We start from the raw sequence: 14,690 nt of genomic DNA, 5'->3' as shown, positions 1-14,690 counted from the left end.
TCACACCTTAACGTGTTCCCAAAATGAAACATTCAGGTCTTTTCATGTTGGAGATAATGGATAGAGGAATTGATCTTTCTATAGGGATCCTGACAGTTGATTGCAGGGAGTGCTAAATAAATAATATCACAGGGCAATAAAGACAAAGATAATCCCTTCATTATACTGCTGTAAAGGTTGTCGATAGGTTCAGTCCTTAATCACCATCTTTAACCTTTTCAATATTTTAAAGCGTTCACCTTTAATAATGAAAATGTGTTGAAGATTCTGATGAAGATAGCTACTGTATAATGTATTGTGACAGAGACAGAATGATTCTTGGTGATAAATCTTCCGACCTGTGAAAGCGCTGTGTAAAGGGAACAGAGTGCCTTGGACTGGATGGCCAGGCAATTCATTCCCAGGGTTAGGCGGAAGTCAGCCATCTAGAAAGGGGGCGGAGCTACAGTACACTAAACCATCGACCAGGAAGGGAAACGATGTGGCAGCCACGGATTGGAGGAGCGGATGCAGTCCTTAACCAAGGGGTCATGATTGATGGTATATAAGGGGACGTAGCGAGGTGATCTGTTTCTTTGTTATGGTTAACACTAAACCAGAAGGAGACCCATATTGTAATCGTGAGTGTTTTGCTTGATTTGTCATGTCTAAAAACTGATTGTTTGTTGTTATTAGATGGCTAATACGATCCGGAGCTGTCACTAAAAGCCAGTACCAAACCCAGACAACACTGCACTTGTGTCACGATTAATTGTATTTGCACCATAAGCTATAGCACTCAGTGTGGACTTGTGATCGTGTTTGGGTTAACTGTGGGTGTTTAAATACTGGGACTATTATTATACTACTATTATATTGCGTTGTCCTCCAACACTGTAGCTCTGAGGTGGCTGCATGGTGAGTCTGCAGTGTGAAAAGAAGCGGTCGGCTGACGGCACACGCTTCGGAGGACAGCATGTGTTCGTCTTCACCCTCCCGAGTCAGCTCAGGGGTGGTGACGGTGAGCTGAGCCTAAAAATAATTGGATATTATTTTTATATAAATTTAAAAAAAAAAATACATGGAGGAAGTCTGACATTGTATTATTATTTTGTTTTTATTGGAGAAAAAATGATTTTTTTAAACGTTCTTAAACGCTCGGCACAATAATATCTGTTTGAAGTAAGTGTTAAGAACACTTATTACTGTATTAATTCAATGGCTCGGAATGCCTAGTCAGCTAATCAGGACGAAGATATCTCGCAATCCATTTTAGAAATGTTTTTAAAAGATACGAAAAGTGAAAACTGGAAAAAAGCGGCATTTCTTTATTCAGTAACAGTGTTAGCTTGTGTACTCTCTCGGAGCTCAGAGAATGGACTCATTTATTTTTTATATAAAAGTGTTTTCCACTTGAAAATTAACTGTGGCAACAAGATTACCAAACTGTAGCCATTTTCATAATTACTTCAATTTTGTGTAAATTACTCTCATCTGTACAGCAGTTGACAGTGGCCATGTGTAAGGTCTCAGTATTTTGGTCTCTTCATTGATTAATTAAGTTTAATTTGTAATGTGTTAGTTTTTTTTTTTTTATATATGTTTCACTTTTACATTTATTCATTTAGCCCACACTCCTTTAGAATATTCCTCATATGTCCAGAACAGGGGCTGCCAGTTAACAGTGTTTCCTTCCTTGCCTAACCCCCAGTCTCTTATTAATGAATTGTGCTTCCCATCTTCTGGGCAATGTGCATTTCATTTCTCCATCTCACATGACAATGCCGTTCATCCCATCATGGTGATCAAGCAATCAGCGTGCATGTGCCAAGACAACAAAGGCTATAAATATGAGCAGCACGACTTCGTCTGGTGTGTTACTTTAATAATAATAATGTCTTTATGTAGTGCCTTTCATAGTGGACCACAATCAGAAAGCACTTTACAGAGGTAGGCTGTGAACTGTGCATTATATGCAGAGTCACTTACAATAGGACATTGATTTAACATCTCATCCTCAGGATGGAGCACAAGGAGGTTAAGTGACTTGCTCAGGGTCACAGTGAGTCAGTGAGTAATAGAGGTGGGATTTGAACCGGTGACACAAACCCTGGACTTTAACCACTGGACCACACTGCCTACTTTGCAGAAAGAGAGTAAATGTTTAAGCTGTTTAAATATTAAAATAAAATTCACAAGTCTAATTGTCTAACCATCTAACTTTAAATTAATGTTTATGAATACTTTTATTTGTTCAACTTCGTTCTTTTCACAGTTTTAATCTGCCTTTATTTGGGGCTGGAACCACAAGTCCCACGTTAGAAACAACAGGAAGGAAGAAAACATTAATTTTCTAATTAATTCATTCAAGTATCGTGCACAGATATTAACATATTTATAAGCATATCCCTATAAAAGTTTCCCATAGTAAAAGCATAGCAAAGTGTAATAAAACATAGTGAATGCATGGTAAAGAGTAGATAAGCATTGTAAAGCATATTTGAAAACATGGCAAACCATGCTGTACTCTGTCTTTTTGTATTTTATTTGGATGCAAAATTACCACGGGAATTTGCTGTGGTAAACTCTTATAAGGGATAGAAGTATACTAGTTCTTTATTGTTGCTGTGGGGTGGCTATACGCTAGATTGTTTTTACATTTTATAATAATAATAATAATAATAATAATAATAATAATAATAATAGGTAGTCTCAACAGCATAAACAGTATGTAACATCTTAGTACTAGAGTGCCCTCTGCTGTGTATCTATGTGTATTACAAAAAAAAGAACACAATACAGAGCAAATGAAAAGTGCTGCATTTACAGTACACCACACATCTACTCTATATAGAAGCTGACATTTATAACAAGTTGATAATAAATGGATACTTAATACCTAATAATATTACAAAACTAGAAAAGTGGCAAAGACATTAAACACTACTAATGCAGTTCATGGAATAGTCAGTTTATAGTTCAAAATTGACACTATTTTTAATTCACAAGTTTTATTTAAGAAAACTGCAGAATATTAAGAGATATTTAAGTAAATACTTTTACAAATAGTGCAAAAGCTTTATTTCACCCAGTTAAACCCATATCCGTTTCTGTCACAGCAACACCCCTCTTGGTTAGCGATATCTGGCATTGAATTTTGAATTCATGATGATATTTGTTTGGAAATACACAGCATCTGTGGTATTCCTTCTGAAGTCACATGGTTAATGTTTCATCATGGGTAAGTTTTGTTTTCAGACAAACTCTGGGATTATTTCTCCATCTAGTGGAAAAGGTCATACACCACTTGATTGCTTAACAGCTATGACATGGTTTCAATATTTTAGCATGTATAAAACATTAACTGAAATAAACAAAAATGTCAGTAAACATACATCCCTCGCCAAAGCTGTAAATTCAAAATTAGTCATCAGTATGATGATAAAGTTGTAGTGAAAATACATAAATATATCAATATGTATTTATTACAAGATTAAAATGCTAAAGGAATGAAAGAATGGAAATGAAAAGTGAAATTTAGCTGGTATAATGAAGACAAATGAAAAGAAAACCAATACAAATAAATCACAGTTTGCCTTGATAGTATGTGGCACAGACTCCACAAGGTATCGGGGGATGTCAATCAGTGCAGAGAGGTATAAGAGGATCACGTTAACGAATGCTTCACTGAAGTTCATCCCAAAAATGCCCAATTAGATTGAGAGCCAGCGATTGTTTTGGCCACAAACTATGTCTGATGCTCCTCCAACCATTTGCACAATTCTGGCACCGTGGATGGGTGCGTTATCTTCTTGAAAATAGGACGGGTTACAACCGACATTTTTTTTTTCATTTGTTATCATAGCCTAAGTGGCAAAACTTGTAATCCTTATTAAAGAAGCAAACATGTAGTGAATGAAATTGGGAGTTATGATGTAAACTACTTACATTTAGTGGCAATGAAATTTGAGAGTCAAGGACACTGGATACCATCAGGCACGACAGTGCTGCACCATGAGACAGTCACCTCATAGCAGCTGGATCCTGGCATGAACACCTCAGCCTCTCTCAAGCAGAGGCTTCCAATTGTGCTGAATTAGGTGGTTTTTCGATACAGAACGAAGTCTGCTGGGCCCTATGTTGAAATTCACTTTGAGAGCTGAGCCAGAAGTACAGATGTAAGTTGAAGCAGAACACTATCTTCTGTTTTTCATGATCTAATAATTTACTCGTTATTTGTTTGTGTTTTAACCTTTATTATTATCTGCATAAATTGAGGCAACCAGACTGAAATCATTCACAATGTTACTGCTTTATTATAAGGCATAACAGAAGATTATAATACACATTTCTTGAATATAAATTGTGTTATACAGCTCTGTAATTTTTACTGTCAATTACACTACATTTCCAGTTTATTGTAATGACTAGAGAGTAAATTCACTGTAAAAAAAAGTTACACCATATCTGTGATAAAGGAGGGTAGTGCACAACAGAAGATTTATACACAAATAGAAACAATGAATAAAAGAGATGACGGACCAGACTTCCGTTACAGATATAGCTGGCCTTTTTTATACATAAGCTTATTTTGATTTAAACATTTTATTTCTATGATTTTTCCAGTTAAACCTGTATTTTTATTACAGTAAGAGCAAAGTGCTTTCACAACTGTGCAATAAATGTTACATTACTTAATTAGACCCTGGTCTTACTTTGGTTTGAAAAACTTGATTAATACCAAGCACCCAATTGCAAAACCACTTTATTGTGTTCTAATACTGCATGTTAACTAATATAAAAGATAACCACAGTGTGTATGTTTAGTGGTCTGTGGCTTAAGGAATCACATACACTTTAGTAGTTTTTTTGAAGAGTGAAAAAGGACTACACCTGCTAATAACTAATATTATGCACAGACGTTTGCTTGTACAGAATAAAATCAGAGTTATGGCTTCCTTAAGTTATGTGACATTACTGTACGTCTGTGTTTCCCCTCAACATCCCGTTTTCCTGAGACACCTTACAGGGGCAGGTTTTTTTGTTTTTAAAAAAGCTCTATTGTAAATTCTCAGTAACTGTACTGCCCTTTGTGTGCAATGGGTGCCAATGCAAACTTAAAATGCATTGGTTAGGATCTATGAAAAAAGACTACAGCTTGGTACATATCCAAAACAAGAAAAAAAAAATACTTATTTTGATAATTTTTTGTAAACCAATTTTAACACTTAATTCTGTTGATTATTTGGCGCTCTGTGATATAAATGCTTGCTCGTGTGCCTGCTGTCAAACATATTAGAAACACAAGTCGATTGCATTTTACATTGAGAGCAATGTACGGGCCCCTCTTCCTTATTAGTTGACAATAGTATTCACATTCATAAAAGATGTATGACAAACAGCACAGTATAAAACAGAATATCAGTTCTGAAATTATGAACTGCAAACCTTGACTGTGTATGTGATTCAATAAGCATGGGTCACAATGGTATTGATCAATGAAAAACTAAGGTCTTGAGATACCTATCACAGTGTGGCAATGGGACAGAATAAATCCTGGATATGACAGCTTTGTTGGTAAACCCAATTTTGTCTTCAAAAAAGTTGGCAGCATCACCATTTCCTTAAAGAAAAAGAAAAACACTTAAAGTTTGGATACAACAGCTACATTCTAGGACTCAATTACTGTATAATTTCCATCAGGAGACTTGCAGGTTATGACTGTCAGAAGACCTTATTGTTGTATACCATTACATAAGAATGTATAAAATGAACAGTAAAAGACACAGTGCTTATAATAGTGAATTATGTTTTATCTTGGTTTACTACGACAAAAGCATGGCAAAGCATAATGAATCATAGTAAAAGGACAGTAAAGCATTGGTAAAAACGATGGACTACCGTGACAAAAGATGGGCAATTGCACAATTCCCATATAAATATAAATATAATGCGGCAAACATTAAAATAACAAAATGACGATAAATAGCAATCTGACACCATTTTAAGTTTATGTACACAGGCTTTCACTTCAGAATAATGGCAGTAAAAAAATAATAAAAAGCTGGTGGAGCTTTAACCAATGCATTAAAAAGAGACTCACATAAAAGTAGATGGAGCTGGAAACAGTATGGTCTTCATGCAAATGGATTATCAAATCCAGCCCCAAATAAATTGGTTGTAGCTGGCTGCTGGGTTGGAGCACTCTGCAATACAACAGCAGAAAGTGACATTTGTTAGATAAGTTGAAAATATGTTAATTGAATTTACACCTCCATTCAATCTCCGTTTTCCTGGTGTGGAGGCCAATGTAATAGAGTCAACTGTTCACAATGTTGCAACACTGGTGGTGCAAAGGAAGCTTAGAATTCAGTAATTAAACAGGTGACAAGCCAAGCTTAAAGGGGTACTGTATATAATCTATATTTACCCAATATCTACTTCTTACCTGTTCAATATCTTATGATTTCTATTATGTATGTATGATTCTATCCTTTTTTTTGTTTGTTATTTTTGGTTGATTCTTTGCCATTGCATTTGAAAACCAAAGGTGATTTTCTGAAGTGAGGTGGGGAAGCATTTCAGTGTTGCACAGCGCAATATTAATTTGCTTCAACACCTCACGTTGTCACACTCAAAATTAAGAACTCATTTTAGAAAAAAAATTGCTTGAATAGTTAGTAAGCATGGTATATAATGATGTCAACAGAAACAACGATGCATAAATCTCACAGAAATAACAAATATTGAAAAAAAAACTAGAAAAAAAACCCAACTGCACTGGGTTGTTGCCATTTACTTCAAAATATATAGTTCATTCTGGATTTTGTGAATCGGTACGTGTCTTGATGTAGAATATAAATTATTTGCAATACACATGGTACACAGCTACATGCACTCCACATATTGGCTCTTAATGAATGAATGAATGAATGTAATTTGTTGTGTTGCACCGTGATATTAAAGTATGACAAACAGTCCAAAGACCATTGCATTTTGTATGTATCATTCAAAAGTAGGTCCCCGAGAACCATAAAAGTACTGCTTATTATGTACTCACAGTTATGGGGGCAGGAGCACCAAAAGGATCAGACCCAAAAGGATCCCCAAAGAGGTCCTGTGCAGGATTCGAAGTAGATGGAGTAGCTTGTCTAGGTGCTGGCTTTGGTGGCTCTGGAAAGTTAGAGTATTTAGATACCTAGATACAGTAACAGTATAGCACATGAATAAAATGAAAAACTGATTTCCTTTGCACTGGCCTCTAAACACTAACTCACAAGTTTATCTTTATTTACTTAACTGACATTGTGTACGTTCTCCCCAATTAGATGAAAAAAGTTGCAGCCATAGACCTCTGACCATTACTGACATCTACCTCATTTTTCTGTTATACAATGCAGAACACTCTAGAATGGAGAACATTTACAAAGCCATTAACAAGTGCCATGGGCATAATTTATTTCTGAACAGAGAAAAACATCCACCCATTGAAGATACAAAACTTGAAATTAACAAATGAAGAATGTCATTCAAGGGACTTGGATATTTCTGGTTTTGTAACAGTACTGTCTTTTTTTCTCTGTGGTGCTAATGAGTAAAGGCCTTTGTAAATTTCCACCAACGTGTCAAAACTTTTAGATGTGTCCGTTAACTAGAATCCACTGGATACATCTTTTAACCATCACCCATTTCTAAAAAAGGGAGATATTTTCAAGTTGCATTTTCAACTTTACCATCCTTTACCATAAGTAGACTAATTCAAAATCAGACCACACACATCAGGAAACATGCCAAATAAAATCCGCTAAAAGGCAATGACTGGATAAAAGTACATTAGAAGGAAAAAATGTAAGTTTTAAATATAAAAGCATATAAAGCTAACGAAACAATCCCATACAATATGTTTCTCCTGTAGTGTAATGCCATTGACTATACAGTAGCTTAAATATTGTGGTCCATAGTATAACAGAAGCTATAAATTCACTATTTATTTCTGGAGAGTATGTACCGCTTGTAATTCCTGAGGTTATTTATCTTAAATGTGTTCTGATTGAGTTTTCTAGAAGAAAAGCCATTTGAATGGCGAAAGATCTTAAACCCCTTTCACACTGGCATGCTCTACCCGGGTCGCAACCCAGTGTCATGCAGGTCGGCTACGTGATTTCACACTGCTTTTTGAAAAAGCAGTGACTTCCTGGGTGACAGAAGCAAGTAAATGCCTGTATGCAATTTCCCGGAAGCAACTTGTTACAGATACTTCCATCCAAGCTTCTCTGGATTGAGCAAATGGTTCTTCATCCCTGTTGCTATCTGGCTCATGGTGTGTCTCAAATCAACAAAAATATTGCTAAACAGAATAAACAGAAATGTTGCTTACAGAAGTGAAACCTTCACACAGACATGGCTGTTTGTTACCATCATGGATTTTGTCTCGCTCAACCCGGGGTCAAAGTGTGGCGAACCCACATCCCGAGGGTCAACCCGAGTACAACCCAGGTACGTGGTTTCACACTACACAGGATTGTGACCCGGGTAGCCAGAACCCGGATAGGAGCGCCAGTGTGAAAAGGGGCTTTAGAGTCTGGCTGTAAGACATAGCAACCATAAATGGAAGCAATGTATTGTTTAATAAGAAAAAGTACATTTAAAGGGTTGTATTTGATTTTGTTTGACAGTACCATCTGGTTTATCCTGGTGAAACCTGGAACACACAGAGAATTAAATTCTGCAACAAGCAGCAATAGACTTCAGCTACTGGAATATGGAACCCACATGGTGAATGGCAATAAACTCCAGGGAAGAGGTTTTTGAATTATTTAATTATTTGTTTTATATGCTTGAAAGTGGATAGTGTTATTAGTTAAGCAGATCAGTAGTGGTTAATAAAAAATCTTTTTTTTTACCATTGATTTTAGTTGATATCCGATTGATATCAAAGTCATCGTGATCAGCAACATCCTGGACAAGGCCTACTCTGCTGGTGAAATACTGTGAGAAGGCACCACTTGCGCTGGTCACAGCTAGCTGCTCACCCCTCCTGGCTGGAACTGCTGGTGGCTTGGCCAGCTGGAAGTCCCTGAACATCTCTTTAACGTTCTTCTTCTCCTTCTCTCCCAGAGGATCCAGGACACTGAAGGCACTGTTCTCCACCTTTGGTGCTTCTTTCACAGCAGCAGGCCTTGGAGGGGGCTGGGGTGGAGGGCCAGACTGGGTAATCCCTGCCATGGGCCCAGGCATAGCAGCAGGGAACATGTTGGGTTGGAAGGGGTTTGCAAAAGGTGTAGACTGAGGCCAGGCTCCGGGTGGGGATGTGACCCCCAGCTGACCCCAGCCAGGGGGCTGTGGTGAAGGTGCTGCCCCAAATGCTGCTTGCTGCCCCCAACCAGGGACAGGTTGTGCACCGTAGATCCCAGGCTGACCAAAAGGCTGGGCACCAATCATATGCCCTGGGGCCATGGAGTTAGGTGGAGGGAACATTGAAGGGGACTGTCCCCATGGTGCTGTTGTTACTGCTGGAGGAGCTCCCAGTGATAATGCTCCTGGTGAACAGACAACAAAGGTTTAGCTGTTATCAGGAGGGTAAAACTTTCATCACAGGCAAGTCACAATGGAACTGCAACGAACTGAAAGGAGCGTACTAACTGGGGATGATCCCATGGTTAGTACTGAGGATGGTACTAAACTAGTACGCAAGTTAATACCAATTGCAACAAACTAAGCTGCTCAAGATAGTCCCCAGCTGCGTATTAAAATGTTTTCGATTGGAACAAACCCAAAGTAACTGCTGTTGCCCTCTAGAGGATACTAAAACACAATACTAAAGTTAGTCTATCAATTTCTGTAGACTAAAGACTTTGTGATATTGTAATAACTGGAACAAATACAAAAAATCCCCAAATGTATTGACAACTTTTATGAAACTAAACTATTCATAACAAATTATATAAAATAATAAAAAATAAAAAGAGATTTCAATCTTGTAACAAAATATAACACTCCTAAAATGTAATAGCTAGAACCAATCACTCAGATTTTGATATATTTCTATATTTCACTGCGCACAGACTTCGGTAATTTTCTAGCCAATCCGGAAGTAATTGAATCTTCAGCTGTTCTGTGTATAAATGCTGACTCACAACACCTATAAAAGTAAAATTTTGGAGATGTATTTTGATGTTTTGTAATACCGAAAGTTTACATTTTAAAAATACATTAATAATAGCATGAGTAAATCACACAGACAAAATGCAATGAACCACTGACACATGCGCATATCTCAAAATAATGCAAAACAGATGGCCAATAGGGTTTAATGTAGCATGCAGATAGCGTTTGAGACCTAAACGCCAATCAATGGAATAAAATGGTTAATACTTTGTGTGTGTGTGTTGTGTCTTAACCTTATACCTAAAAAGGGGTATAGCACCATCTACTGGATACTTTACATATAGGAACGGGGGACTGCGTCAGAGGAGGAGTTGGATAATATGGCTGCCCTACAGTGAACTTATACTACTTCGAGTTACTTGTTTTCTTTTAATAGTGTTCATTGAATTACTTGCTGCCGTTTTATGGGAATACACCACAGTGTGGTGTTTGCCTAGGAGACTGACAATGTATAGGGTTTGTTGTATCTTAATACAAAATAAACTTGTTTATACTGCGTTTGTATTTTTAGCAGTATTAGCAATACAAAGTACGTCTCTGAGCATATGTGAATTTTTTTTTTTTTAATCCCACGATACAGAAATTATTATCGATATCATTAAAATATCAATATTGGTGCCCACACACACACACACACACACACCCCTCCAATGTTTGTTTTCAAAACACACTAACACCCTTTCCCTTGACAAGGGTAAGTTAAACACACCGAAACGTTGGAAAGTTGGCGCTTTGAACAAAAACTTGTGTGAACCTTTTTGTTTGTAAATGCCATGACCTTAAGATTTGGAACTTCCTTTGAGGCTAGAATAACAAATACAAAATGCTATCTCAATCAAGAAAAAGTTAATTACGTTTCAGATCTAGCCAGGAGCAGTATACCCAGACAAGAACAATGGAGTAAACTTTTAGTTCCCTAAAATTCTCACCCAAAGCACCCAGAGTTGAGGCAGTGGTGGGTGTGCTGTTGCTAAAGAGATCTAGAGGATTGGTCTGTGCAGGTTGTTGCTGGGCCTCAGGCTGTGGTGGAGATGGAGTTGGTGTCTGGTTGACTGGAGCAAAAAGGTCTGATCCAAAGAGGTCATTTGTAGGAGACTGTTTAGGAAATACATAGGTTGGGTCAAACAGAGGGAGAAACTCAGACATTCGCAAGCCTAGTACTCATTGAACGCTGCTCTTGAGATGCTTGTTGGTTAGACTCAATATCAACAGTGCACAACATAGAGCACAAGTTTTACATAAACAAATCTGAATGTTACATCACAAAAACTCCTCCCAATTACCAGTTTCCTACATGAATGATAGCTGAAATGAATTGATTGAAAGTTATAAATAGTGATGATTATTCTATTAGAAATACTAAAAACATCCACACAAAGTGCACTTACCCTTACTGATCAGCACAGATGCATTGGAAATAGATAGAGAGTGTTAACAATGTACCTTCTACTCAGACCTCAGGATTACATTAATAATACAATTGCATAACATATAAGGTCAGACACAACAAAGCTTTACGAACCTGATGTCAGTATCTATACAGTTGACAGCAAAGCTGGTTAGAATCAATTACAGATGCTACATTTAGCTTACCACAGAAGCCCGACTGACTGTCTAGTCTAGGGCAGCAACTTAAACACACAGTTGGCACAGTGTTCACAAAAACAGGCTTCATGCAACGCAGAGAAGCTGGGGTCATGCTTTCACCTTGACGTTTCTCCTGCCTCGTCCGGGCTTTGTGCTTTGCGGTGGAGGGCAAATTATCACAGAATCACATGGAGGAGACTTTGAAGGATCCAACTTCATCTGAGAGTCTTGTTTCACACCATTTTGTAGCGGTGGGATTTTGCCAGATCTTTCCACAAATGAGTTTTGCGTGGCTTTGTTTGGCAGACCATTCTGCTCCTTTTCCAGGATCCCATTTTGAGTCCACGTTGCTACCTCTGCAACCTTATTTTCCAAGGGCCACTGGCCATTAGTTAATGCTTGCGTGACAGTTCTATTTGATATCTGATCAAACTGTTGACCAAAGAAATCGGTGTCACCGTTCATGGCACCGTTTACCTTTCGGCCACTAAGTAAATGATTAGAATTTTCTTTGTTTTGATTAGAAGATTTATAAGAAATTACTGAGTTAGAGTGTGCTGATTGGTCGTTTTTAGAGAAAGGATCATCACTAAAAGGGTCAGGAATTGGTGCAGGAAAAAAACTCAGTTGGGAAGAAAAGGGATTGTCAGGTGATACACTTGTTTGTGGCCTCTGCCGAGGGACAGAGGAACAGGAAGTGATGCAATTCTCTAAAAAGGGATTTCCTTTTACACAGTTCTGATTGTTGTCAATTTCAGTAGATAGATCCAGCAATAGGATATCTTTACTCCCCTAATCATCAAGAAAAGAAAGAGACAGTCTTAATTGGTTTCATGTAATCTCATAAATGTAATAAATTGTCATTATTTAAGAGATAAGTGAATGTGGGGTATCTCTTGGTTCTTACAGTGACAAACAATTCATAAATAGCATCTTTATATAACAAACAATATGCAGAATCTGCAATATGGTTTTTGAAAGTAGATACTGCACATTATGTAAGATTCTGTATTTCTAGTCGTGCATTCATGCAACAAACAAACAAACAGTCACAGGAGTTTATATGAAACTAATAAACTGTTGTGCGGAACTAGAAATCACAATATTTACAAAATGAAACATCTCCAAACCCTCACAACCATTCTTCATTGTCAGTTGTTCCATAAAAGTGAACCATTGAATAATGTTCTGGTTCAGTCATCCAAATGTATTGGTAAAAGAGAGCAGACTACATAGCTGTAGATTTGGTTCAAATCCTCACACTGCCTCGAGCTCATGACTAGTGCTCTACTCCCACGTTGCGATCCCATGTTTAACTTTCAAAATAGTGGGAAGTATGAACAGGCTCCCTTACCCTTACACCACTGACAGCAATTAGGCCTAGTAGCTTTTTTCATGATTTGTTTACAGATCATTACAATTGTTAAATGTGTCCCTGTGCTTCAGTCATAAAAGGCTACAGTTTAAGCTTTTAATTGCCAACAAGGAACAGCTCTCTATATCTGTGCTACCACCAGTTACTACTGTGTTCCTATTAAATAGTTTTATTTGTTTGTTTAAAAAAAAAAAAAAAAAAAAACTTAGCAACCCTGCCGTTCCAGTTCACAGAAGATTTTTCCTATTGATCTTTAAACCAGTCTAGTCTGAATAAATAATCCTGAACTGTCGATTTATCTTGAATTAAGATCTGAGTGAAAACAAACTGAGAGACAAGGTACATTGTACAGAGAATGGAAAAGTATGAGGAATGAGCAGTGTATGAAATGGGATGGTACTCTCTGGTTTCTTTTAAATGCCAGGAATTACTTACAGTCTTAAGGTATTCTCAAAAGTTGCCAAGCGGAGCACTGTGAGTAAATTTATGCATTCATAAAACATTTTTTACCTCCCCTTTTTACGGTATGCAATGGTTCTGAGTGTTCTACATGCCCTATATTGGCTTGTATTTTTGAGCTGGGACATGGATTAAAACAGTGTTGAAAAATCCCTTAAGTTTCACCTCTCACCAAACTTGCTCCCCCCCCCCCCCCCCCAAAGTGAAGCCTCTGTAATTTCTACTTTGGGTTTTGAATGCAGAATGTATTTTGTATCCATTCTCAACAAAAAAACAGATTTTAAATGTGTTCCCCTGATGAGTGAGTCATCTGTTTCAAAACTGGCAAAACATTCATCAAAACTACCTCACAGCTGATGGAGACACATTTTAGTTTTAAACCTGGACAATTCCAGGGCTTTCACATTGCACTTACAGAAGGGGAGTGCATGTCTGGAGGTGTAGACATGTCTCCAAACAGATCCAGCTGTTCAACACCCTGTAACAAAGAATTAACCAGGGGAAATCAGTGGTAAGATGGTGGAAGCAGGACAAATCTGATGCATGGCCCAATGGTTCAGACTTATTTTGACAAGGGATAACATTGTTTCTCTATGGTGAGAAATAGCCCTGAACCTTTATTCAAAACCAGAAAGATTCCAAAAAAGGTATATAATATGTGGTTTAATATGAACAGCCTGCATAGACCAAAAATGAAACTAAACAATTACAGTAGCTGAACACTAGGATGCATTTAATTCATATTTGTTTCACAGTTAAAATGGGTAGAATGCTATAATGTGAAAAATGACTAACTGCTTACTTTCATTTTATTGACCTGGTTTTCAATAGTCAGCAAGGCATCCCCACCATTCTGAAAAAAAAAAAATGTTGTCAATAGTAAATGAATTAAATACAGACATACAGTAACAAACACAGTGGTGGTATTACAAAGGTAATGCCTACCTCTGACAGCTGCTTGTCTGCTTCATCCTAAACACAGAAAGCATGTGTAAGGGTTTTGTATGTAATTTGTCTGCATTCATAGACCGGTGGAATATTGACTTTCTATTTTCTTTTTATACAAATTCTTAAAAAAGCTTTAACTAATGCTTCCCCCTCCAAATTGTTTTTTTTCCCTAAT

General features: G+C 37.3%; 1 protein-coding gene across 6 annotated transcripts in view; it reads right to left on the bottom strand.

Moving 5' to 3' along the window:
- Nucleotides 1-4,272: 4,272 nt before the first annotated feature.
- The window catches only part of LOC117409370 (disabled homolog 2-like), a 57,128-nt gene continuing 46,710 nt past the window's right edge, over nucleotides 4,273-14,690 (bottom strand). For 4 of the 6 annotated variants that reach the window (XM_034015314.3, XM_034015313.3, XM_034015312.3 and 1 more), the window contains 9 exons: nucleotides 14,513-14,539; nucleotides 14,370-14,420; nucleotides 13,983-14,045; nucleotides 11,854-12,525; nucleotides 11,076-11,241; nucleotides 8,883-9,518; nucleotides 7,040-7,152; nucleotides 6,083-6,185; nucleotides 4,273-5,602 (listed from right to left, as the gene is read on the bottom strand). In XM_034015314.3, the coding sequence (XP_033871205.2) occupies nucleotides 6,117-6,185; nucleotides 7,040-7,152; nucleotides 8,883-9,518; nucleotides 11,076-11,241; nucleotides 11,854-12,525; nucleotides 13,983-14,045; nucleotides 14,370-14,420; nucleotides 14,513-14,539 (1,797 nt within the window). In that variant the 3' untranslated portion in view covers nucleotides 4,273-5,602; nucleotides 6,083-6,116. The remainder of the gene's footprint in view (nucleotides 5,603-6,082; nucleotides 6,186-7,039; nucleotides 7,153-8,882; nucleotides 9,519-11,075; nucleotides 11,242-11,853; nucleotides 12,526-13,982; nucleotides 14,046-14,369; nucleotides 14,421-14,512; nucleotides 14,540-14,690) is intronic. The other 2 variants (XM_034015317.3, XM_034015318.3) reach the window with 2 other exon arrangements.

This window comes from Acipenser ruthenus, chromosome 2, assembly GCF_902713425.1.
Source record: "Acipenser ruthenus chromosome 2, fAciRut3.2 maternal haplotype, whole genome shotgun sequence".
NCBI classification, from domain to species: domain Eukaryota; kingdom Metazoa; phylum Chordata; class Actinopteri; order Acipenseriformes; family Acipenseridae; genus Acipenser; species Acipenser ruthenus.
The sequence above is the reverse complement of the archived record's forward strand: the minus strand, read 5'-3'. Positions and strand labels throughout refer to the sequence as shown.